We start from the raw sequence: 26,858 nt of genomic DNA, 5'->3' as shown, positions 1-26,858 counted from the left end.
ATGTCAATTCATAGATACCAAGAAAAAGGACAAAGGACAGAAAAGATCTGTTAGAAAACACTTTTACTTAGAAATGTGTTAATATTCCTCTCACATAAAACAAGTTGTCATCCAAGGGGACATGATGATCGCCAAAACGCTTCTACATTCACCTGCTCTATCAAGATACAACACATTAAACAAACTCCATTACAAGTTCTTTCCCCCCTGTTAACTTTCCCTTTACCCAACCCCTCAATCATTGGACGCCTGTAAGCACGGTGACATGCAATTAGTCCTAGAAACAGTAACCATGTTCTCCACAAATGTTGCTATGCAGACACAACAGTATCCAATACAAAACAACCCTGCTAAGGCAGTAATCTTCACTTCAGTATAATTTCAACTTCATTGACACAACACCTAACCGACCGGGAAATGTAGATTACAATGCTCAATAAATGTCTAAGAAAGCACAGATCCCTAATATGCAATGCCTTGATTATATAAGGACAGAAGAAATCCAAAAGGCATGGCATGTATGCTAAAACATGGCATCTCTGGTGCTACTTGGCAATTCTGGACTGAACGGGATTGACAAAAGAGAAAAGATATGGTGATAATGCTTTGACAGTAGAGGTATTGGATCTCACAATGACATATTCCATTTAAATGTCACAATATAACACAATGTATAAGGTTATGCTTTATTTTCCACGACACCCAATTAGCAAAAAGCTGATGGTTAAGGAAGGAAGGGCACGGTTTACAAATCCATCAAACGACAACATAACACCCGCATCTAAAAAAAACAAACAGAAAAAAAAATGAAGATGTCAAATGTACAAATGTAAAGTGATTGTGAATATGGTAGGCACTGTTGGGAGGCATGAATGGTGCCGTCTTTGCACTCTGAAATGGTTTAGTGGGTTACGGTTAAAGCCGATAAACGAGCACTCTCATACAATGTTAGCATCTATAACTACAGTATGTTAGTAAGGCTGAAAATGGTGTTCACGTTCAAAAACCCACATAAGGAATGTTTAACGATCAAACCGGTCAAGTGAGTTGTACCTCTAAACCACTCCATCCCTACACATTACATACACATGGGCACTGTCAAATGTTATTTTCTTTCCTGTAAAAATCAAATTCACTATACAGAATTTGCAAAGGCTACATCATGTCCAATTTCAGAAAGATCAACAGCAATAAATAAAAATCACCATTATGGAATTAAATAAAAACACCTTCAATCATCTCCAGTCCTTCGTCACTGACCCGGTGACAAGTCACTGCTTATGCTGTCCCCTGGCAAAATGACAGGCAAAGTCGTATTTGCTCCTGCACTTGTGGCCACAGATGTTGCACTGGAAGGGGTTCTCGTAGCCGTGGCAGCCCATGTGGATGGTGTACAGGATGTTGTCAGGGAAGTAGATGTCACAGTGCTGGCAGTGGTGCAGCATCTGGGGGTCTTGATGCAACGAGGGCAGGCCCGGGACTGGTGTGCTGGGCTGGCTATTGGTGATGCTGGGGGTACTGGTGCGCCCGCTGTGCTCGCTACAGGGACCTGCCCCGGGGCTGCAGTTGCTGTGTGGTGGGGGCCTGGGCTCTGGGGTGATGGGGGAGGAGGAGGCAGCATGGGCAGTGCTGGCTGACGCAGCAGCAGAAGCGGTGGCTGGGAGAGGCTGCTGGATGAGGAAGGGCTTCTCGTCCACACAGGACTCTGCACCTGGAGATATGGGAGGCTGTTGGGTCTCGCCCTCAGCTTCAGAGGGTAGGTTGGCCAGTTGACCAGCCAGGGTGGAGAGCTGGTTGAGGGGGTTTTCCATGACCAGGTTGTGGTGGTGATGGTGGTGATTGTCCCTGGAGCTTCCATCTCCACCAGCACCCTGGTCGTCGTAGGTCTCCTGGCGCAGGTGGGGCAGTTCGTGGGAGTAGTCGTCCAGGTGCTCAGCCTTGTGCATCACCATGGAGGGGGGGCTGAAGTTGATGAGGAGCCGGCGACCATAGCCCAGGCTGGTCTTCTTCTGCAGGACGCTCAGCATCTTCTTGTGGGAGAGAGAAGAGCGAGCACCTTTCATGGGTAAGAGCTTGTGGCGGCGGCGCCGGTGGTGTGAAAGGTTGCTGCGGTCGCTGCAGCGGAAGGAGCACAGCTCACACTTGTAAGGCTTTTCTCCTGTGTGGGAGCGCATGTGGGCCTCTAGGTGGCGCTCATAGGCAGAGGCAAAAGGACACAGATGGCATCTGTGGGGTTTCTCTCCTGTTTAATCAGAGGAAAGAGGAAGAATAAAGTCTTAGGACATTTTAAATGTCATGTTTTTTGCTTTTTGTCTGATAACTAACTAACTAGGCCTAATGAAAATAATAGGGTGAAAGCTTTGTATAAGAGAAAATGCTCAGCGAGTGATCTTCATCTGGTAGCATCTGCATGGTGTTATCTGTTCTATTCAAGCTCACCTGTGTGAATGCGGATATGTTCAATGAGTCGTGCTGTGCCTCTGGTAGCATAGTTACAGTAACGGCACTTGAGTTTGCCGTCATATGTTCTCTCGAAGCCATCCACCAGCATCCCTGAGCCGTCATCAAGGGACATATCCGCTGAGGGGTGGTCTAATCCATTCTGACTGCAATCTGCACAGGTACAGGAATAATCACAACACAGGTTCAAGAGAAATATCGATATTTGTATTTATTATGGATCCCCATTTGCTGCTGCCAAGGCAGCTCTTCCATGGATCCAGCAAAATTAAGGCAGGTATATATTTATTAAAGCATTACAATACATTCACAACATATTAAGTGTGTGCCCTCAGGCCCCTAACTCTACTAACACATATCTACAACACAAAATCCATGTGTATGTGTGTGTATAGTGCGTATGTTATTGTGTGTTTGTATGCATGTACCTATGTTTGTGTTGCTTCACAGTCCTCGTTGTTCCAAAAGGTGTATTTTTATCTGTTTTTTACGTCACATTTTACTGCTTGCATGTGTTACTTGATGTGGAATAGAGTTCCATGTAGTCATGGCTCTATGTAGTACTCTGCACCTCATATAGTCTGTTTTAGACTTGGGGACTCTGAAGAGACCTCTGGTGGCATGTCTTGTGGGGTATGCATGGGTGCCCGAGCTGTGTGCCAGTAGTTCAAACAGACAGCTCGGTGCATTCAACATGTCACCCCTCACAAGTACAATTAGTGACAAAGTCAATCTCTCCTCCACTTTGAGCCAGGAGAGATTGACATGCATATCATTAATGTTACCTTTCTGTATACATCAAGGGCCAGCCGTGCTGCCCTGTTCTGAAACAATTGCAATTTTCCTAAGTCTCTCTTTGTGGCACCTGATCACACGACAGAACAGTAGCCCAGGTGCGACAAAACTATGGCCTGTAGGACCTGCCTTGTTGATAGTGCTGTTAAGAATGCAGAGCAGCACTTTATTATGGACAGACTTCTCCCCATAATAGCTACTGTTGTATCAATATGTTTTGACCATGACAGTTTACAATCCAGGGTTACTCCAAGCAGTTTAGTCACCTCAACTTGCTCAATTGCCACATGATTCATTACACGATTTAAATCAAATCAAATTTTATTTGTCACATACACATGGTTAGCAGATGTTAATGCGAGTGTAGCGAAATGCTTGTGCTTCTAGTTCCGACATTGCAGTAATAACCAACGAGTAATCTAACTAACAATTCCAAAACTACTACCTTATACACACAAGTGTAAAGGGATAAAGAATATGTACATAAAGATATATGAATGAGTGATGGTACAGAGCGGCATAGGCAAGATGCAGTAGATGGTATCGAGTACAGTATATACATATGAGATGAGTATGTAAACAAAGTGGCATAGTTTAAAGTGGCTAGTGATACATGTATTACATAAAGATGCAGTAGATGATATAGAGTACAGTATATACGTATACATATGAGAAATAATGTAGGGTATGTAAACATTATATTAAGTAGCATTGTTTAAAGTGGCTAGTGATATATTTCACATCAATTCCCATCAATTCCCATTATTAAAGTGGCTGGAGTTGAGTCAGTGTGTTGGCAGCAGCCACTCAATGTTAGTGGTGGTTTAGGGTTTATTGAATGATTTGTCCCAAATACAAATGCTTTTATTTAGGACTAACTTATTCCTTGCCACCCATTATGAAACTAACTATAGCTCTATGTTAACTGTTGCAGTCATTCAGTTGCTGTAGTAGCTGACATGTATAGTGTTTTGTCATCCGCATACATAGACACACTGGCTTTACTCGTTAGTAAAGACCGAAAAAAGTAAGGGGTCTAGACAGCTGCCCTGGGGAATTCCTGATTCTACCTGGATTTCTTGGGGGTTTCCAATAAAAGAACACCATCTGTGTTATGTTAGACAGGTAACTCTTTATCCACAATATAGCAGGGGGTGTAAAGCCATAACACATAAGTTTTGCCAGCAGCAGACTTTGATCAATGCGGCTTTTGACATTATCGAAGTCTAACAAAACAGCTCCCCCAATCTTTTCATCATCAATTTCTCTCAGCCAATCAGTAATTTGTGTAAGTGCTGTGCTTGTTGAATGTCCATCCCTATAAGCGTGCTGAAAGTCTGTTGTCAATTTGTTTACTGTAAAATAGTATTGTCTCTGGTCAAACACAATTTTTTCCAAAAGTTTACTAAGGGTTGGTAACAGGTTGATTGGTCAGCTATTTGATCCAGTAAAGGGGGCTTTACTGTTCTTAGGTAGGGGAATAACTTTTGCTTCCCTCCAGGCCTGAGGGCACACACTTTCTAATCATTACACTCCACTCACATTAATGGTTTTTAGAATGATAAAAGAATCATGCATGAAACAGTCTGAATAAAACTGTTTGAATCAGATAGTTTACTCAGAGGACAAGAGGAAGAGTCAGTTGACAGTCAAAATGGTGGTTTGTGTTGATGCCATAGTAAGGCCTACCTGTAGCCCAATATTAGACCTCTGATTAATTATTTAATAAAAATGAGGTCTAAGGGCATTCCATAGCGACTGCGTTCGAGAGAACTCATAGTCAAATGGCTGTACCTGCTTAACAGCATGTGTCCAACATCCGGAGCTACTGATTGGAGTGCACCGTTTGTGTCGCCAAGCAGTGAACAATAAACTATTAAATATGGAAATGTTATTTTGTTCTCACTTTGCACACACACATTTCCTCTGCTTCCAGTCTGGGGTTGCCAGACAATCAGACTGTGTTACCTCTGGTTCACAGTCTGAGATGAATGCCATACATTTCCTCTCACAAGCTCTACAAACCAGAATGTTTTTTGTTTTTTTTTAAGTATATTTGAACTTACTTTACCGGTTGTTTGTGCAGTTGGTCCTTTTGCAGGTAGGGATGTGAGACAACATATCAACAGGAAAGTATAATTAAATACATTTTTCAAAGCGCTGGCAGTTCTTTCAGGTTTTCATCACCTGAAGCATGCGTAGAACCACGTAAACACGCGCACGAGCTCGCCAAGTATGCATGCACCTCGTACATGTATTTTCGTCTTAAGCGCATGCTTCATGTGATAGAAATCTCAACGCACTACCAGCACTTTGAAAAGTTGAATTATACATTCCTGTGGATATGTTGTCTCACATTCCTACCTATAAAAAGGACCAACCACATGGACAACTGGTAAAGTAAGTTGAAGAAGTATTTCATTCAACATTCTGGCTTGTAGAAGTCGTGAAAGGAAACTTTCATGATGCAAATGCAAATTTCTGCCCAACGTACAATTCAACATGGGGTCTTCAAGCTGCGTCTAGGGCAGCATGTCTGCCCATATTGCAAGCCGGATTAGCTAAACAAAACAGGAGTGAAAGACAGGCGAGAACACAACATGGAATCAATGTTTGGTTTTGATCTGGAGGGGGTAGTAGCATCTAACAATTGGATTTAAATTATTTCCTGGACACCGCTCCGCAATGCAAACGACGACCTCCTAATCAGAACAGTCTACAAATTACGGATATAGTTTAGGAAGCGGGAAAAGTGTAGCAAACAGGAACGGTCGGCAAATAACTTGCAAGGTGGGTAAAAGTTAAAACCAGACCCGAGTTTCCCTCAGGTCTAAACTGGGCTAGGCTTACCTGCTGGTAGGTCGTCCATCTCTTTGACTCCACTGACGGAGCCCGAGATCATGTTCACATGTTGAGTCTGCTGGCTGAGATACTCTTGGAAGTCTTTGACAAAGTCCAACGTCTCTGGCTTTTCCTCGCCCATTGGAAGGTAGAGATGCTTTCAGGTGCAATAAATCAACTGTATCCATAACAGCACATGATGATGACAGTGTCAAAAGGCAGACAGATAAGCGAAAAACAACATGACAATACATTGACATAACTTGTGATTTAGAACGCAGAGTTAATTTCAGTCTATGCTGCCCTTCAGGTCGTAAACTTTTTGACAAGACATGGATCACCCTAGAGAACACTGCTACTCCAGTTGCTCTCTCTTCATCTGACTAGTTCTCTCTCATAGTCCAAGAGCATCTGGTCGTTGGAGTGGTGGCACAAGGCTACTCATTTCTCCTAACTAGAGATACTCTCTCCTTTCCCTCTCTCACCTGTCCATCTACTCATTTTAATTCAATGTGGTCACTGTCACTTGTTCACTCAAGCTTGTCATCTATCACCCACTAGGTGCCCTTGGCGAGTTCCTCAATGAGCTTGACACCTTGATAAACTAATTTCCTGACGATGGCTCTTTGGCCCACCACCTCAAGCTCAACAAGATGGAGTTGCTCTTCCTCCGGGGAAGATATGCCTGCTCAAAGACCTCTCCATCACATTTGACAAGTCCACAGTGTCACCCTCCCAGAGTGCAAAGAACCTTGACATGACCCTGGACAACACTGTGTCATTCTCTGCAAACATCAAAGTAGCGGCTCGCTCCTGCAGGTTCATGCTCTACAACATCTGTAGATTACGGCCCTACCTCACAGAGGAAGCTGTGCAGGTCTTAATGCAAGCAATTGTCATCTCCCGTCTGGACTATCACAACTCGCGTTTGGCTGGGCTCCCCGCTTGTGCCATCAAACCTCTGCAACTTTTCTAGAATGAACTGGCTTCCAGTCGAAGCTCGCATCCACTACAAGGCCATGGTGGTTGCCTAAGGAGCAGCAAGAGGAATTGCCCCTCCCTACCCTCAGGCTATGCTCAAACCCTACACCCCAACCTGAGCACTCCGTTCTACCACTTCTAGTCTCTTGGCTCTCCCTGGAGGGCAGCTCCCGCTCATCCCAGTTCAAGCTCTTCTCTGTCCTTGCTCCCTAATGGTGGAACCAGCTTCCCCCTCAAGTATGGTTGGGCGATAATGAATTAGAATGTATGTTTTTGCGCAATATTCTAAATGCCTGTAATCGGTCTCATCTCCTTTGCTCTTCTATGCTGTGTGAACCTGTATACAACGAGATTGTAACTTTAAAAGTTGTGGGGCTTGCTAAAGCTCTTTCGTATTTTTGTGGTAGTGAAATAAGTTTAAAAAGTTGAATTTCAATTATATTATTTTAATAGTGAAATCCTTTTGAATTCCCATCGATAGTCAGTAGTAGCGGTCAGTAGTTGTGGTCAAAAGTTGGTGAGACAACATGGTAGTTATATGGTCAGATGTGTGGTTGTGGTCTGTAGATGTGTGGTTGTGGTCTGTAGATGTGTGGTTGTGTTCACTAGATGTGGTCAGAAGTTGTGTGGTTGTGGTCAGTAGTTGCTGTCAGTAGCTGTGGTAAGCAGCTTTGGGATTGTGGTCAGAAGTTGTGTGGTTGTTGTCAGTAGTTGTGTGGTTGTGGTCAGCAGTTGAGTGATCAGTAGTTGTGGTTGTGGTCACTAGATGTGGTCAGAGGTGGTGGTCACTAGATTAGTGGTCAGAAGTTGTGGGCAGTAGTTGTGTGGTTATGGTTAGTAGTTGAGTGATCAGTATTTGTGTGGTTGTGGTCACTAGATGTGGTCAGAAGTTGTGTGGTTGTGGTCACTAGATGAGTGGTCAGTAGTTGTGGTCAGGAGTTGTGTGGTTGTGGTCAGAAGTTGTGTGGTTGTCGTCCATAGTTATGTGGTTGTGTTCACTATATGTGGTCAGAAGTTGTGTGGCCGTGGTCTGTTGTCAGTAGTTGTGGTAAGCAGCTTTGTGATTGTGGTCACTAGATGTGGTCAGATGTTGTGTGGTTGTTGTCAGTAGTTGTGTGGTTGTTGTCAGTAGTTGTGGTAAGCAGCTTTGTGATTGTGGTCAGAAGTTGTGTGGTTGTGGTCACAAGATGTGGTCAGAAGTTGTGTGGTTGTAGTCAGTAGATGAGGTCAGCAGTTGTGTGGTTGTGGTCAGCAGTTGTGTGGTTGTGGTCAGCAGTTGTGGTCAGCAGTTGTGTGGTTGTGGTCAGCAGTTGAGTGATCAGTAGTTGTGTGGTTGTGGTCACTAGATGTGGTCAGTAGTTGTGGTTGTGGTCAGGAGTTGTGTAGTTGTGATTAGGAGTTGTGTGATTGTGATCATGAGTTGTGTGGTTGTGATCAGGAGTTGTGTGGTTGTGATCAGGAGTTGTGTGGTTGTGATCAGGAGTTGTGTGGTTGTGATCAGGAGTTGTGTGGTTGTGATCAGGAGTTGTGTGGTTGTGATCAGGAGTTGTGTGGTTGTGATCAGGAGTTGTGTGGTTGTGATCAGGAGTTGTGTGGTCAGAAGTTGTGTGGTTGTGGTCAGTTGTTGTGGTCAGTTGTTGTGTGGTTTCTGTCAGTAGTTGTGGTAAGCAGCTTTGTGATTGTGGTCAGAAGTTGTGTGGTTGTGGTCACTAGATGTGGTCAGAAGTTGTGTGGTTCTGTGTGTCAGTAGTTGTAGTCAGAGGTTGTGTGGTTGTGGTCAGTAGATGAGGTCAGAAGCTGTGTGGTTGTAGTCACTAGATGTCTGGTTGTGGTCACTAGATGTGGTCAGCAGTTGTGTGGTTGCGGTAAGTTGTGGTCACTAGATGAGTGGTCAGAAGATGTGTGGCTGTGGTCAGAAGATGTGGTCAGTAGTTGTGTGGTTGTGGTCAGCAGTTGATTGATCAGTAGTTGTGTGGTTGTGGTCACTAGATGTGGTCAGCAGTTGTGTGGTTGCGGTAAGTTGTGGTCACTAGATGAGTGGTCAGTAGTTGTGTGGTTGTGGTCAGCAGTTGATTGATCAGTAGTTGTGTGGTTGTGGTCACTAGATGTGGTCAGCAGTTGTGTGGTTGTGGTAAGTTGAGGTCACTAGATGAGTGGTCAGTAGTTGTGTGGTTGTGGTCAGCAGTTGATTGATCAGTAGTTGTGTGGTTGTGGTCACTAGATGTGGTCAGCAGTTGTGTGGTTGTGGTAAGTTGAGGTCACTAGATGAGTGGTCAGTAGTTGTGTGGTTGTGGTCAGCAGTTGATTGATCAGTAGTTGTGTGGTTGTGGTCACTAGATGTCGTCAGCAGTTGTGTGGTTGCGGTAAAAAGTTGTGCGGTTGTGGTCGTGGTCAGAAGTTGTGTTTTGTTATCATTAGATGTGGTCAGCAGTTGTATGGTTGCTGTCAGAAGTTGTGTGGTTGTGGTCAATAGATGCGGTAAGCGGTTATGTGGTTGTGGTCAATAGATGTGGTAAGCCAGTGTGTGGTTGTGGTCAGCAGTTTTGTGGTTGTGGTCAGCAGTTGTGTGGTTTGTGGTCAGTAGATGAGAGGTCAGTAGTTGTGTGGTTATCCTCAGAAGTTGTGTGGTTGATGTCAGTAGTTGTGTGGTTGTGGTCAGCAGTTGAGTGATCAGTAGTTGTGTGGTTGTGGTCACTAGATGAGTGGTCAGAAGTTGTGTGGCTGTGATTACTAGATGTCGTCAGCAGTATTGTGGTTGCGGTAAAAGGTTGTGTGGTTGTGTTCACTACATGTGGCCAGAGTTGTGTGATTGTGGTCAGTAGTTGTTTGGTTGTGGTCAGAAGTTGTGTGGTTGTGGTCAGAACAGATGTTGTTTTGCTATGTTTTTAGGGAAGAACGCTATTTGCATCCATGAGCTAGCTAGCTTTTTTTTATGACCAGCACTGTAGGTGCGCAAGACAACTTTACCAGCCTCATAGGACAGTTGTGACATGAAATACGAGTGATAGTGTAATCAATGTGTAATAACTACATAAAAAATGTATCAATGCGTTGAATTATTGTGACGTGCAGTCATATTCAGGTCCTGATTGGTCAACAAGCCAAATAGTGTTATTTGATGTGTATCTTTTTTGACACTCCTCAAAAGACCCAAACACCGTTTGATCACAACTTCACAACTCCTGACCACAACCACAACTACTGACCACTCATCTATTGACCACAACCACACAACTGCTGTATGACGTCAGCATGCCACTTTTTGTCACTCTAAAAACTCTGGCAAACAGCGGTAACTTTCTATTGGTAGAAACTATTCCAAATAGGCTCTTTCCAATCAGAGGGGTACAGCCCAACCTTATTTTAAGAGACAGGAAAACTAGCATTGCATGGCAACACTGCTGCCTTTTGGCTAAAGAAAGTGTGAGAAACATGCTAACGCACAGTAAGTTTGTGCTTTAATATTAACTAAATACTGCACTCTGGCCCACAAAATGACTTTGCTAGATTCTTGATAGTGTTATTAGACAAAGCAAAGAAAGTGAACTTTAAAACATGTAGTTTTATTGGAATTTGCAGCTTTTGTTGGTAAATAATTAATCTGCTAGCTTTTGACATGATTTACCGCAGCTACAGTAAAAAAAGTAGAAAGTATTCGGCCCCCTTGAACTTTGCGACCTTTTGCCACATTTCAGGCTTCAAACATAAAGATATAAAACTGTATTTCTTTGTGAAGAATCAACAACAAGTGGGACACAATCATGAAGTGGAACGACATTTATTGGATATTTCAAACTTTTTTAACAAATCAAAAACTGAAAAATTGGGCGTGCAAAATTATTCAGCCCCCTTAAGTTAATACTTTGTAGCGCCACCTTTTGCTGCGATTACAGCTGTAAGTCGCTTGGGGTATGTCTCTATCAGTTTTGCACATCGAGAAACTGACATTTTTTCCCATTCCTCCTTGCAAAACAGCTCAAGCTCAGTGAGGTTGGATGGAGAGCATTTGTGAACAGCAGTTTTCAGTTCTTTCCACAGATTCTCGATTGGATTCAGGTCTGGACTTTGACTTGGCCATTCTAACACCTGGATATGTTTATTTTTGAACCATTCCATTGTAGATTTTGCTTTATGTTTTGGATCATTGTCTTGTTGGAAGACAAATCTCCGTCCCAGTCTCAGGTCTTTTGCAGACTCCATCAGGTTTTCTTCCAGAATGGTCCTGTATTTGGCTCCATCCATCTTCCCATCAATTTTAACCATCTTCCCTGTCCCTGCTGAAGAAAAGCAGGCCCAAACCATGATGCTGCCACCACCATGTTTGACAGTGGGGATGGTGTGTTCAGGGTGATGAGCTGTGTTGCTTTTACGCCAAACATAACGTTTTGCATTGTTGCCAAAAAGTTCAATTTTGGTTTCATCTGACCAGAGCACCTTCTTCCACATGTTTGGTGTGTCTCCCAGGTGGCTTGTGGCAAACTTTAAACAACACTTTTTATGGATATCTTTAAGAAATGGCTTTCTTCTTGCCACTCTTCCATAAAGGCCAGATTTGTGCAATATACGACTGATTGTGGTCCTATGGACAGAGTCTCCCACCTCAGCTGTAGATCTCTGCAGTTCATCCAGAGTGATCATGGGCCTCTTGGCTGCATCTCTGATCAGTCTTCTCCTTGTATGAGCTGAAAGTTTAGAGGGACGGCCAGGTCTTGGTAGATTTGCAGTGGTCTGATACTCCTTCCATTTCAATATTATCGCTTGCACAGTGCTTCTTGGGATGTTTAAAGCTTGGGAAATCTTTTTGTATCCAAATCCGGCTTTAAACTTCTTCACAACAGTATCTCGGACCTGCCTGGTGTGTTCCTTGTTCTTCATGATGCTCTCTGCGCTTTTAACGGACCTCTGAGACTATCACAGTGCAGGTGCATTTATACGGAGACTTGATTACACACAGGTGGATTGTATTTATCATCATTAGCCATTTAGGTCAACATTGGATCATTCAGAGATCCTCACTGAACTTCTGGAGAGAGTTTGCTGCACTGAAAGTAAAGGGGCTGAATAATTTTGCACGCCCAATTTTTCAGTTTTTGATTTGTTAAAAAAGTTTGAAATAACCAATAAATGTCGTTCCACTTCATGGTGTCCCACTTGTTGTTGATTCTTCACAAAAACATACAGTTTTATATCTTTATGTTTGAAGCCTGAAATGTGGCAAAAGGTCGTAAAGTTCAAGGGGGCCGAATACTTTCGCAAGGCACTGTATAAAGAGTGCAGTTGATGGGTTACTAAAACAGCTCTATCTACAGATTGGTAGATGCCATTCCTAATCCGTTTTCAGATTTGACAAACAGAGAAGTAGGGGAAGTTGGAAGAAAATGGTAATGCAGCTGTACAGTAAGATCCATAGTGAATATTTTGGTTCCGCAAACAGATATGAATAGTAGAGAAGTAGACGAAGACTCCAACGTTTTGGGGTAGTAGTCAAAACGGCAGCTGTTTGCAAAAAGATTTTAGCAAGAGTGAAACCTCTTGCTTCCCCTCTTTCTCTATGGTTTACACCAAGCCCTCGCCTGCCTCTTAACTCTACCTACATGTACAGTCGTGGCCAAAAGTTGAGAATGACAAATATTAATTTTCACAAAGTGAAAGTTTGTATGATGGCAATTTTGCATATACTCCAGAATGTTATAAAGAGTGATCAGATGAATTGCAATTAATTGCAAAGTCCCTCTTTGCCATGCAAATGCACTGAATCCCCCAAAAACATTTCCAATGCATTTCAGCCCTGTCACAAAAGGACGAAATGACAACATGTCAGTGATTCTCTCGTTAACACAGGTGTGAGTGTTGACGAGAACAAGAATGGAGATCACTCTGTCATGCTGATTGAGTTCGAATAACAGACTGGAAGCTTCAAAAGGAGGGTGATGCTTGGAATCATTGTTCTTCCTCTGTCAATCATGGTTACCTGCAAGGAAACACTTGCCGTCATCATTGCTTTGCACAAAAAGGGCTCCACAGGAAAGGATATTGCTGCCAGTAAGATTGCACCTAAATCAACCATTTATCAGATCATCAAGAACTTCAAGGAGAGAGGTTCAATTGTTGTGAGGAAGGCTTCAGGGTGCCCAAAAAAGTCCAGCAAGCGCCAGGACCGTCTCCTAAAGTTGATTTAGCTGTGGGATCGGGGCACCAACAGTACAGAGCTTGCTCAGGAATGGCAGCAGGCAGGTGTGAGTGCATCTGCACGCACAGTGAGGCGAAGACTTTTGGAGGATGGCCTGGTGTAAAGAAGGGCAGCAAAGAAGCCACTTCTCTCCAGGAAAAACATTAGGGACAGACTGATATTCTGCAAAAGATACAGGGGTTGGACTACTGAGGATTGGGGTAAAGTAATTTTCTCTGAATCCCCTTTCCAATTGTTTGGGGCATCCGGAAAAAAGCTTGTCCGGAGAAGACAAGGTGAGCACTACCATCAGTCCTGTGTCATGCCAACAGTAAAGCATCCTGAGACCATTCATGTGTGGGGTTGCTTCTCAGCCAAGGGAGTGGCTCACTCACAATTTTGCCTACGAACACAGACATGAATAAAGAATGGTACCATTACATCCTCCGAGAGCAACTTCTCCCAACCATCCAGGAACAATTTGGTGACGAACAATGCCTTTTCCAGCATGATAGAGCACCTTGCCATAAGACAAAAGTGATAACTAAGTGGCTCGAGGAAAAAAACATAGATATTTTGGGTCCATGGCCAGGAAACTCCCCAGATCTTAATCCCATTGAGAACATGTGGTCAATCCTCAAGAGGCGGGTGGACATACAAAAACTGACAAATTCTGACAAATTCCAAGAATTGATTATGCAATACTGGGCTGCCATCAGTCAGGATGTGACCCAGAAGCGAATTGACAGCATGCAGGGGGGATTGCAGAGATCTTGAAAAAGAAGGGTCAACACTGCAAATATTGACTCTTTGCATCGACTTCATGTAATTGTCAATAAAAGCATTTGACACTTATGGAATGCTTGTAATTATACTTCAGTAATCCATAGTAACATCTGACAAGAAATATCTAAAGACACTGAAGTAGCAAACTTTGTGGAAATTAATAAATGTGTCATTCTCAAAACTTTTGGCCATGACTGTACATATTACCTCAACTAACCTGTGCCCCTGCACATTGACTCAGAACCGGTACCCCTTGTATTATAGTCTTGCTTGTTATTTTACTGTTGCTGTTTAATTATTTGTTACTTCTATATTTTCTACTGATCTCTTCTTTATTTAACACTTTTTTTTCTTAAAGCATTGTTGGTTAAGGGCTTGTAAGTAAGCATTTCAATGTAATGTCTACATCTGTTGTATTCGGCGCATGTGACAAATAAAATGTGATTTGCTCTAACCACTGCCGTCCGTAATGCCTGTTACAAGAAGTTGAATGTGCATTATGCATGGTTATAGTTGAATTTGTAATAAAAAATGTCATTTTCATAGACAGACTTCAATGCCAGATCAGTGATTATTGCAACAAGAAAAATAGCAGGTTAAACTATTTTGATAAAATAATTAAATTATTAATGGTTATGGATTATATTTAGCCTGGGTATAACTTCACAAGTCCTGAATTCATTAGATTATTGCTGACTGTTTGAAATGCAGTATATCTGACCTTTAATTGTACAATACTTATTTTGAGAATTAAAAAACTGAAAATCTAGATATACATCGTTAAGTTAAAAACAAAAAAAATCGATATGATTTTTAGGCCATATCGCCCAGCCCTACCCTGAAACTATGACAGCAGTGTCCTGCCCATCTCCCGAAAGCACCAGAAAACCTCTTCAAATAGTATCTTAAATAATCCACCTCCTCACTTCAAACCTCCCGTCCAAAAAAACATTTCCTGAACCAACACTTGCACTTAACTTCCTCTCCCTTCTTGCTCTGTACTTTCTATGCCTGTGATTGTCCCACCTACCAGTAGCTAAGTATCTTAAGATGAATGCAATAACTGTAAGTAAGTCTGCTAAATGACAAAAAAAATGTTGCTAAATGACAAAATAATGTTGCTAAATGTAAACTTTAGCAGGTCCTTTTAGCTAGCCAATGTCATCGACAGAACATCGATTCCACCATTGATTGCTGGAACACTCAGCTGGCCAGGTAACCAAGGAGCTAGCTTACTAGCTAGCGAATCAACTTACCTTTTCAAAATGTAAACAAATTGTTAGCAAGTATTAATTTGTCTCTAGCCAGCTAGTGAAAGACAGACGATTATTCGTGGCAAACTCAGTAATTGACCGGTGACGACAAGTGTCCAAGTGACTGATCAGTTCCGTTGAAATAGCGTTCATGTTGTTGTTGCTAACTTCAGGTTAGCCAGCTGGCTACTGTCTTTCGACCTAAACAACTGTTCCGTTTACATAGGCATCACTCGACTACGGCTGCATCGAGTTCCTATGGCGAATAGCTAAGCGTGCTACAGAATCAGTCGGTTGGTCTCTAATCACATAAATGTGCAATATCGAGCTAGCGACGTTATCTGAATCAAAACAATGAAGCAATTTGTGGAGGTGAGAGTTCACCCAGTGCACCCGCGAAATTCGTCCCACCTCAAGGTGCAATAATTGCGCGAAGAACAGTTCCTAGGAAATAACTGCTGTAGTAGCTCACATACTGTGTACCTCAGTGGATGTAGCCCACCAAAGACACTTTTAAAACTCTGTGGTAGTACAGCAGGGTGAGTTTAATTATTTCTCAAGATCTTATTAAATACAAGCAGACTGCACTAATCAACTAGATGGTACATACGTCTTTCCAAACTTTGTTTTGCTGTCAGTGCCAAATAATAGTCACCTGTAATTGACCCAATTTTGACAGGCTTAACATTGCATTCTGCTGCATTCATTGCATTATTATTTAATTGAATTGTGGAAACTGTTGCTTTAATTTGTCAGTGTTCACTAAATATAAAATGTTGACTATTTTGTACCCATAACATTAGGCGATTAAACCGCTCACACTTCCAAACATAGACCTTTAATTACAAAGCTCTACATTTGAGCAAAAGCAATTTCATTACTTTAAATAGCTTTGACTCATTTATGTTTCATCACTATCAATAATTGAACAGTTAAGACATTTGGAGAAGATCATATTTCCCCATTTGTGTCAAGTTGTAGGAAAACCATTGAGAAGCATTGAAAAGAGGGTGATAAACTAGCAGTTTGAGTGAGGCCATTGTATCCTTTTCAGTGCCACATTGCCTTGTGATGTTACAAGAGCAGTACAGCAAGTAATGTACACGATCTAACAGCGAGGCATGGTGGCATGAACTGTTCAAGTTGAACCAAGGACCACTCAGAATAAAATCTTTACAATGAAATCTGAAGTCTGTCTCTAGCAGCACTATCATGAGCAGATTTAGAAATACAGTGGATTTTTATTCCAGTTCAGTTTCTGTACACTAGATGGTGTATTTTGTCCATAAATTAGCAGTGTCCAGCATGCATCCATCCACTCATAACATAAACATGAACACAAGGGTATAACTTGAAATAAACTTCCACTCTAAATATTGGTGAAGGCAATTGTTGACATCAGGTATATTAAGATTCAAAATGTCTACATGATAAGTCTGCTAATAGACCTGCACAGAGTTTCACTGCCAAGATAACAAGGCTTCTCCATGTCAGCTGACAATAGCAGTCCCAGGGGACTAGCGGCTGGGGCCTAAGGCAGACATGACAGTCCAGCTCACTGGATTAAACTACGACCCAGAGAGCAGTCAATAACATCACCTAATAGCTTGTCAACACTAATGTTATTTTATTGCAATTTAATTATGCTCAGGTTTCCAATGGGGCAGATGCCTTTAAATCATTTACACACACTGACAATAATTTGTCAGTTGGAAAAGACAAAGCACATTTTTGTGTGTTTAGGGGGTTTCATTTGTTCAGGCCTAAATATTTTTGTTTTTGTAAGCCTTCCACATGGATTGCTTTTGCAGATAGGCCTTATCGAAAGAAGACCCGACAGCATAGTTAGTTGGGCTGGCAGCACTTAAATTGGACAACAGACTTAGTAGTGTGATCAAAAATTATGTTTTTATTTTACAGTCAGTGTTCTAGTCCCACAGTGTAGAAGTGATGACGATATTTATAAATACACAGTCCAGTAATTCAAGTCAAACGAAATGGTAATTTCAAAAAGGTTTTCTAGTTGACAAGAAGACAGTACTAAAAGGATCCAAAATTGTATTTGTCACGTGCCGAATACAACAGGTGTAGACTTTACTGTGAAATGCTTACTTACGAGCCCTTTCCCAAAAATGCACAGTTAAAAAGTAAGAAAAATGTACCAAATAAAACAAGGAAATAGTAACACAATAAACTAACAATAACGAAGCTAGAAACATGGAGTACCAGTACCGAATCAATGTGCAGGGGTTGAGGTAATATACAGTTGAAGTCGGAAGTTTACATACACTTAGGTTGGAGTCATTAAAACATGTTTTTCAACCACTCTACAAATTTCTTAATAACGAACTATAGTTTTGGCAAGTCAGTTAGGACATCTACTTTGTGCATGACACAAGTAATTTTTTCAACAACTCTTTACAGACAGATAATTTCACTTATAATTCACTGTATCACAATTCCAGTGGGTCAGAAGTTCACCTTCACTAAGTTGACTGTGCCTTTAAACAGCATGGAAAATTCCAGAAATTGATGCCATGGCTGTAGAAGCTTCGGATAGGCTAATTGACATAATTTGAGTCAATTGGAGGTGTACCTGTGGATGTTTTTCAAGGCCTACCTTCAAACTCAGTGCCTGTTTGCTTGACATCATGGGAAAATCAAAAAAAATCAGCCAAGACCTCAGAAAAAAAATGTAGACCTCCACAAGTCTGGTTCATCCTTGGGAGCAATTTCCAAACGTCTGAAGGTACCACGTTCATCTGTACAAACAATAGTACGCAAGTATAAACACCATGAGACCACACAGCCATTATACCACTCAGGAAGGAGACGCATTCTGTCTCCTAGAGATGAATGTACTTTGGTGTGAAAAGTGCAAATCAATCCCAGAACAACAGCAAAGGACCTTGTGAAGATGCTGGAGGAAACAGGTACAAAAGTATATATATCCACAGTAAAACGAGTCCTATATCGACATAACCTGAAAGTCCGCTCAGTAAGGAAGAAGCCACTGCTCCAAAACCGCCATAAAAAATCCAGACTACCGTTTGCAACTACACATGTGGACAAAGATCATACCTTTGGGGAGAAATGGCCTCTGGTCTGATGAAACAAAAATAGAACTGTTTGGCCATAATGACCATCGTTATGTTTGAAGGAAAAAGGGGGAGGCTTGCAAGCCGAAGAACACCATCCCAACCATGAAGCACGGGGTGGCAGCATCATGTTGTGGGTGTGCTTTTCTGCAGGAGGTACTGATGCACTTCACAAAATAGATGGCATCATAAGGAGGAAAATTACGTGGATATATTGAAGCAACATCTGAAGACATCAGTAGGGAAGTTAAAACTTGGTCGCAAATGGGTCTTCCAAATGGACAATGACCCCAAGCACACTTCCAAATTTGTGGCAAAATGGCTTAAGGACAACAAAGTCAAGGTATTGGGGTGAACATCACAAAGCCCTGACCTCAATCCTATAGAGAATTTGTGGGCAGAACTGTAAAAGCGTGTGCGAGCAAGGAGGCCTACAAACCTAACTCAGTTACACCAGCTCTGTCAGGAGGAATGGGCTGAAATTCCCCCAACTTATTGTGGGAAGCTTGTGGAAGGCTACCTGAAACGTTTGACCCAAGTTAAACAATTTAAGGGCAATGCTACCAAATATTAATTGAGTGTATGTAACTTATGACCCACTGGGAATGCGATGAAAGAAATTAAAGCTGAAATAAATTTGCATTCTCTCTACTATTATCATGACAATTCACATTCTTAAAATAGAGTGGTGATCCTAACTGACCTATAACAATGAATTTTTACTGGGATTAAATGTCAGGAATTGTGAAAAACTGAGTTTAAATGTATTTGGCTAAGGTGTATGTAAACTTCCGACTTCAACTGTATATAGGTAAGGGTAAAAGTGATTAGACAATCAGGATAGATAATAAACAGAGTAGCAGTAGTGTATGTGAAGAGTGTGAAATAGTATGAAATTGTGTACTGTATATTTGTAAGTGTGTGTACAGTATGTGTGTGTTATCAATATGCATGTGTGTGTACGTGAGTGTGTGGTTAGAGTCTAGTGAGTGTGCATAGAGCCAGTCCAGGAGAGTCATTGCAAAAGAAGGGTGTCAATGCAAATAGTCAGGGTAGCCATTTGATTAACTGTTCAGCAGTCTCATGGCTTGGTGGTAGAAGCTGTTCAGGAGCCTTTTAGTTCCCAGACTTGGCACTCTGGTACCTGTTGCCGTGCGGTAGCAGAGAGAACAGTCTATTGCTTGGGTAGCTGGAGTCTTTGACAACTTTTAGGGCCTTCCCCTGACAACGCCTGGTATAGAGGTCCTGGATGGCAGGGAGCTCGGCCCCAGTGATGTACTGGGCCATACACAGTACCACCTCTAGCGCCTTATGGTTGGATGCCAAACAGTTGCCATACCAACCGGTGATGCAGCCAGTCAAGATGCTCTCAATGGTCCAGCTGTATAACTTTGTGAGGATTTGAGGGCCTATTCCAAATCTTTTCAGCCTCCTGAGGGGGAAGAGGCGTTGTCGTGCCCTCTTCACGACTGTGTTGTTGTGTTTGGACCATGATTGGTCCTTAGTGATGTGGACACTGAGGAACTTTGAGCTCTCGACCCGCTCCACTACAGCCCCGTTGATGTGAATGGGGGCATGCTTGGCCCTCCATTTCCTGTAGTCCACAACCAGCTCCTTTGCCTTGCTGATGGAGAGGTTGTTGTCCTGGCACCACACTGTCATCTCATCGTCATCGGTGATCAGGCTACCACTGTTGTGTCGTCTGCAAACTTAATGATGGTGTTGGAGTCATGCGTGGCTACGCAGTCGTTGGTAAACAGGGAGTACAGGAGGGGACAAAGAACGCACCCTTGAGGGGCCCCCATGTTGAGGCTCAGCGTGGCTGATGTGTTGTTGCATACCCTCACCACCTGGGGGCAGCCCATCAGGAAGTCCAGGATCCAGTTGCAGAGGGAGGTGTTCAGTCCCAGGGTCTTTTGCTTAGTGATGAGTTTGGAGGGCGCTATAGTGTTGAATGCTGAGCTGTAGGTAATGAACAGCATTCTCACATAGGTGTTCCTTTTGTCCAGGTGGGAAAGGGCAGTGTGGAGTGCAATAGAGATTGCATCACTGCAGATCTGTTGGGGTGGTATGCGAATTGGAGTGGGTCCAGGGTGTCTGGGATGATGGTGTTGATGTGAGCCATGACCAGCCTTTTAAAGTATTTCATGGCTACAGATGTGAGTGCTACGGAGTGATAGTCAATTAGATAGGTTACCTTGGCGTTCTTGGGCACAGGGACTATGGTGGTGTGCTTGAAACATGTAGGTAGAGACTGGGTCAGGGAGAGGTTGAAAATATCAGTGAAGACACTTGCCAGCTGATCTGTGCATGCTCTGAGTACACGTACTGCTAATGTGTCTGTCCCTGCGGCCTAGTGAATGTTAACCTGTTTAAAGGTCTTACTCACATTGGCTATAGAGAGTGTGATCACACAGTCATCCGGAACAACTGGTGCTCTCATGCATGGTTCAGTGTTGCCTGCCTCGAAGTGTGCATAGAAGGCATTTAGTTCGAGGCTGGATTTCCCTTTGTAACCCGCGATAGTTTGCAAGCCCTGCCACATCCGACGAGCGTCAGAGCCGGTGTAGTAGGATTTTGCATACTTGTTTATTGCCAGGCTACTTACTGTAGCAACCTAATGGATAGAGCAAAATGCTTAAACACTGCAAAAACTTTTTTTTTAAAAACAGACAGCTTAGTCTATACTCATACTATTATTAGGTAGGCCTAGGTATTAATATACTAATACCTGAGAGCTAAATCAACAGCATGTTTTTTATAGGCCTACACAACCAGCGTTCTCGACTAACATGAGTAAATGGCCTGAAACAGTAGTCCAATAGGATATAGTCTACCAATTACAAGGTGGATCCACACATGAAACAAAAATACACCTCAGAATGAGATAGGCCTGCAATAACTATTTATTTTAAATAAACAAATAATGGTAATTGGATTTTAACGTAATACTATGTTACTGACATTTCAGAATGGATTAAAGGGAAACTACACAATTTTTCAACTTCATATTTATCATCTCCATCACCACCCCAACGTCAATAAAAATATAGAGGAAGATAAGTGTTTCCAATGACGTCATCGATATGCATTGTGTGATTTTGACCAATTGTGAGTAGGCATTGCCTACAATTTGTCTACTAAATTGGTTGGTAATATCATTGGAAACACATATTTCTCTATCTTTTTTTTACTACAAAACATAGAAATGTGCCATTATCACATACTGAATGTTGATGTTGGAGTGGTGCTGGAGATTATGAATATGAAGTTGAAAAATGTTAACCTACGTGCATTACACAGGTAAAGTAGTGCATGAGACAGGCACATGCTCTCAAGACGAACACACAGACTCTAAAATTGGTAAATTGAGGAAGTAATGTTATAAACTGAACCGTGTTTTTTTTGTCAAAATAAACTTTTTAATGACTTGTTCCATGCATGAATTTAAAGAAGCACTAGGCACATTGACACAAGCTACAAATGCGAGTGTCACGTCCTGACCTTAGTTCCTTTTTTATGTCTCTATTTTGGTTTGGTCAGGGCGTGAGTTGGGGTGGGCATTCTATGTTTTGTTCTGTGTGTTGTATTTCTATGTGTTTGGCCTGGTATGGTTCCCAATCAGAGGCAGCTGTCAATCGTTGTCTCTGATTGGGAACCATACTTAGGTAGCCTGTTCCCACCTGTGTTTGTGGGTAGTTGTTTCCTGTTTTTTCACCTTACATGACTGTTTTGTGTCGTTCACGCTCTTTGTTGTTTTTTTGTCATTCAGTGTATTTAATAAATAACATGAACACGTACCACGCTGCGCTTTGGTCCTCACCTTCTTCCAACAACAATCTAACTTAAATTATACGTGACAGCGCAAGATAACAATCAATAAACTAGCAGGAATGCATTACAGCAGTATTTCTACAATGAGTGCAAGCCCGTATTGTCACACTTTCATAAACGTATTCCTGAAAATTAAAGTAAAAAGTGCATTTTGGGCTAGTTTCCAGAAATAGTCACCTTCATGCCCAGTTTGCGGAGTGGTAGGCAGGCTATTTATACAGAGGCCCACTAGGCCTAGCACTGCACATGGCCTACTAAAGTTATTCACAGTGAGAATGATTAGCCAAATTCATGATCATTTCAAATTAATGATATGCCCACTATGATGTAGTGTAGGCTGTATAGTAAAGGTCATTGTGTATTAATGAGGCTTAGAGCAGGTCTACACTGATGCCTAAGTTGACATTTACAGCCATTAATACTTAGGCCAGGCACTTTGGAAAAGTAACATTGAAAAACTAAATGGGAATAACTTCATATGCTCCAGGAACACGTATAGTTTATTGAATGAACTGTATGCCGACAACCGATAACGTAGCTTATAGCATTGTGTGTCAGGCCACTGCTACTCATTAGTTGATTAGGTAAATGATAAACTTTTTTGTTTTAACATGCTAATTGACATAGTTTAGTGTTTTATAAAGCACAATAGTCATAGAAGTTTGCAAAAAAAAACGTTCAAAATCAGTCAATTTGGTCAAATTATGTCAAATTGTGTTTCTGTTTTGAATTTGTCTACTGTCTGTCACATATAGGCAGGGTGAAACAGGCCTAGGGACAACACCTGCCTTTGAGGAGGTTGAAGAGTTATCCACTTGCCCTAATTCACATTTAAAAGGGCTGGATGAAAAGACTTCCTTCTCTTCACAACGGCTCGGTTTATGTTCCGTTTGTGGTTTTATAGAACATGAAACAAGTAATTCCCTCCTCCTGAAATAAATTGGGATTTAATTTGAGAAGGCCCCTAAGCAGTTTTCTAAGACTTCAGTCATATGTTGGGCTCTTGTAAAAGCTGCATTGGACATTAGCCTCAAAGAAAGGCTTTTTAATCCATGACAAGTGCAGCCATAGTAACGATAGCCAGAGCCGTCACTATGGCAGAAAGGTGAAGGGGGACTTTGACGGGATTTATTCTTTTAGTAGCGAGACTATGCCTTTCTTGAGATCCCTCGCTCTGCGTGGAACATTAGAAAAAGGCTGGAGAGATGGGGAATAGGATAAAGGAGGTATATATTAAGCTTTTCTTTTCCTTCACCACTTAATTTCCTTGCAGCCGTGCCTCGCGCCACTGTAATTAATGTAATTGCCGCCTTTAATGAGAATGTTATTATCTGGATCACACTTTACATTGGCAAACAAGGCTGGCCCTCCCTCCACCCGCTTCTTTTTTTTAACGCAGCAATGAGACACCCCCCAATTATACAGAGAACAAAACAAGTGGCCTTTCACAAAGCTACTGTGAAGCCCCCGATTGGTAAGGTTTGGAGCAGTCTATATCTGCACAAAGGACGGATTAGATTCAATATAAGCACATCAAAAAACCAATTTCCTTCAATAATTTCCTTGATTATAGAGAATTCTCTCACCACAGTCTTTACTAAATTGTCTTTTCTCCAAAGACAAACTTTCATCTTCTAATAGATGTAGCAACTCAGTGGACAGACAAACATTTTATTGACCAAGGCTGCCAAGGCTTTGGGAGGGGTAATGAGCAAAAAGAGAAATGTGACACTTCTATGGCAGTGAAAGGGCTTATTTTTTGTCTCATCTTAACACAAAGCAATTTATCCTTTATAAAATATTATGTATCATGTAACCCTGAGACTTCATATTTCTGCTCCTTTTGTGTTTCAACAGGAATTGTTGAGGCCTTTAAACCTATAACACCCATCACAGACACAGCGACACAGACGCATGTTAAACAGACATTTTACAATAGTGGTGAACAGCATTGATGTGACTTTATGAGGCGAGGCGCAATAAAGCCGTTGTCACCTTAAGAAGTCTGAAGTCGGAATGTTCCTGTGACTGCCTTATTACGGCATTTAAGGCCCCACTAGAATAATTTACACTTCCCCCGTGATAGCCCAGTTCGGCTCTGTCTGATTTTTCACAGGACTGAAATATGAAATATTGAAAACAATCAAATAGACTGTCACCAGTGACACATTGTACAGTTACTCTTGAAAGACTATCATTCTTTAAATATATTCAAAGCCATTTCTTCTTTATAGGCAAGTGATTATTCAATGATAAGTTCGTAATCAATTCATTTGACTATTGGGCTTTGGTGAGGACGGAGCCTCAGGGAACCACTACTGGCCACATCTATTCTTTTGCATATCCTATTACTTGTGATGTTGTTTGGGACTGACTGATGTTCTGGTGCCTGACCACATGACTCTTAAAGGTTTCTAACATCAGAAACAGGTTGCCACCTGGATCCAAACAAGTCAGAGAAAGAATTTGACAATATTTTGGACTGAAGTGGCATTTTAGCAGTATTTATTTGAGAGCCTGACTACCAAAACCACGGGCCACAAATAAAGAAGATGGTATAATAGCTTTTGACTGGCCAGCTCGCTCCTGCCGTTAAATGCAGTGTCCAGTTGTGAGTTATCGTGGCCAAACGTCATTTGTACAGCCTGAAAAGTGGGGGCATTTTTCTAGCTTGTCACTCCTTGGCTATAGCTCATTGTCCTGAATGATGCCTCTGAATGCACAGTTGCCCTAATACGAGCATTTCACTCGCACCGCAAGAAGGGTTGTAACGGATTAGCCTGTCCATAGGAGGATAATATAGTGTATCCACTGGCACATCCTTAAACACTAATGCTCTGCTGGTTTCTGGTAACATGTGAAGCAGCAGCTTGCAACATGTCGGCTACACTGTTCAAAACAGAAGGAGGCCGATGTTCTCCCTTTTGGATTAAATGGATTCACCGCACAAATCCTAGTTTCTTGGTCATATATAATGGGCAAAGTCTGTGTTTCACTGATAAATTAAGATGTAAAAAATGGGTGTACCTTGATTTTTAGAGTTTGACATATTGTTGTGTTACTTCGGGGAAATAACCATTTGGAAGTAACATGAAACAGGTTACCGTTATGGTTAGTGTAGCCTGCAATGTATGTCCTATTCACTTACCTTCCTGGTAGAAGATAACTACACTTTAAATTAACAGTTTTGTGGAGATCACTAAATGGTTTGAGTGGAGTGGTCATTGAGTCAGGCTAGGTAAAGAAAGAGTAGTCTGAATTAGACAGTGTTCCTAATGTGGGGGAAGTTGTAGATTAATGAGGGCTCTGCCCTTTGAGTGTATTGATTAAAGCCAATCTTGACTGGAAATGATTTCCCATGCTCCCCTGCTGGTTTCTGTTCTATTCTATCCAATGACTCATGAAGTTTGCCCAAGGGCCTTATCCTATAGACGCTGTCATGCTCTGATTTTTGAAACATCAAACCTTTCCATATAAAAACCATCAACATTCATATAGGCCTTGCAGTTTTTTACATACCAACCACGTAACCTGGAATAACTAGCTCTAACGCTATGACCAAGCCCCAACCCCAACCCTAACCTAGGCAAAGCCCCAGCCTCAGCCCCTGCCCTAGTCCCAGATTCAGCCCTGTCCAAGCCCCAGCCTCATCCCCAGTCCAGGCTGCTGCAGGCATCGTTAGTCAGGCAATGATGGGAGCGGCCCGGCCTAATAGGAGGCTTGACTGACCCCTGACCTCTGATCGATCCCCTGGCTATGTCCAGCTGGGCCTCCCTAAAGCCAGTGAGCTGGAGAGATGTTTAAAAGCTAACTCTCCGGCCCCTATCAACTCCCCTACGCACTCATTAATTACGTAATTTACCTGTGACAGTGACAAACCTGCTACGCCACACCATAATTTATTATGGTCACTGTATAAACACATAAAATACAGACCAAACCCTGAGGAAGTGTGTGTGTGAGGGGGGCATTCAGATTCACCATGTACAGTATAGGATAATGAGTATGGATGCATCCTCTATAGGGGGGTGTATAGACTGCTTTGTCTGGCCCTATTGTTAAGCCATGACTGAGGATCTTTATTTTTTATATGTTTGTGCTGTCAGTTTTTTTCTCATATGGACACGAATGAAACCCAAAGTTTTTCAATGATACATTCATAAAACACCAAATATCCTGTCAAAGTGACAAGTTTAACATTTTGGTCACTGGAATATGAAAGTCATCTTAAATATACCCCATTGTTTCCTCAGCATGTAATCTTTGTATCTTAAATGTGACATATCATTTCCAGTGCCCCATTGTATAAACCCCTCTCTGTTGTCCTACTCTTATTTTGTCATAGTAGCTGTATTTCTCTGTATAATTTTCCTGTTTCTCTTCCTTTTCTGGTCAGTTGTTTCTTAATTTCACATTATTTTTCTTCATAACATTTCCCTCTTTTCTGACCTCTCTCTGTTGACCATCCTCCTGTCTTCTTTGTGCCTTCTCAAAATACCCCCTCTTTACTTTATTTTTCTTATTGCCTTCATCCTACCCTTCCTTCATCCCCCTCTCTCACTACTTTCTCACTCTATCTATCCTGTGGCTCCTGTCCTGCTCCCATGGTCTTAAGTGTCCTTTTCATCCCTCCCTTACCTT

General features: G+C 42.1%; 1 protein-coding gene across 1 annotated transcript; it reads right to left on the bottom strand.

The window, feature by feature from the left end:
- Positions 1–46: 46 nt before the first annotated feature.
- On the bottom strand, positions 47–15,783 carry LOC110502505 (zinc finger protein Pegasus). Its single transcript, XM_021580564.3, has 4 exons — positions 15,289–15,783; positions 6,106–6,274; positions 2,440–2,613; positions 47–2,242 (listed from the first exon to the last, which is right to left on the bottom strand). The coding sequence occupies exons 2-4, from the start codon at positions 6,236–6,238 to the stop codon at positions 1,272–1,274; spliced, it is 1,278 nt and encodes a 425-aa protein (XP_021436239.3). The 5' UTR covers positions 6,239–6,274; positions 15,289–15,783; the 3' UTR covers positions 47–1,271.
- Positions 15,784–26,858: the final 11,075 nt, after the last annotated feature.

This window comes from Oncorhynchus mykiss, chromosome 23 (assembly GCF_057628025.1).
Source record: "Oncorhynchus mykiss isolate SJ-2025 chromosome 23, ASM5762802v1, whole genome shotgun sequence".
NCBI classification, from domain to species: domain Eukaryota; kingdom Metazoa; phylum Chordata; class Actinopteri; order Salmoniformes; family Salmonidae; genus Oncorhynchus; species Oncorhynchus mykiss.
The sequence above is the reverse complement of the archived record's forward strand: the minus strand, read 5'-3'. Positions and strand labels throughout refer to the sequence as shown.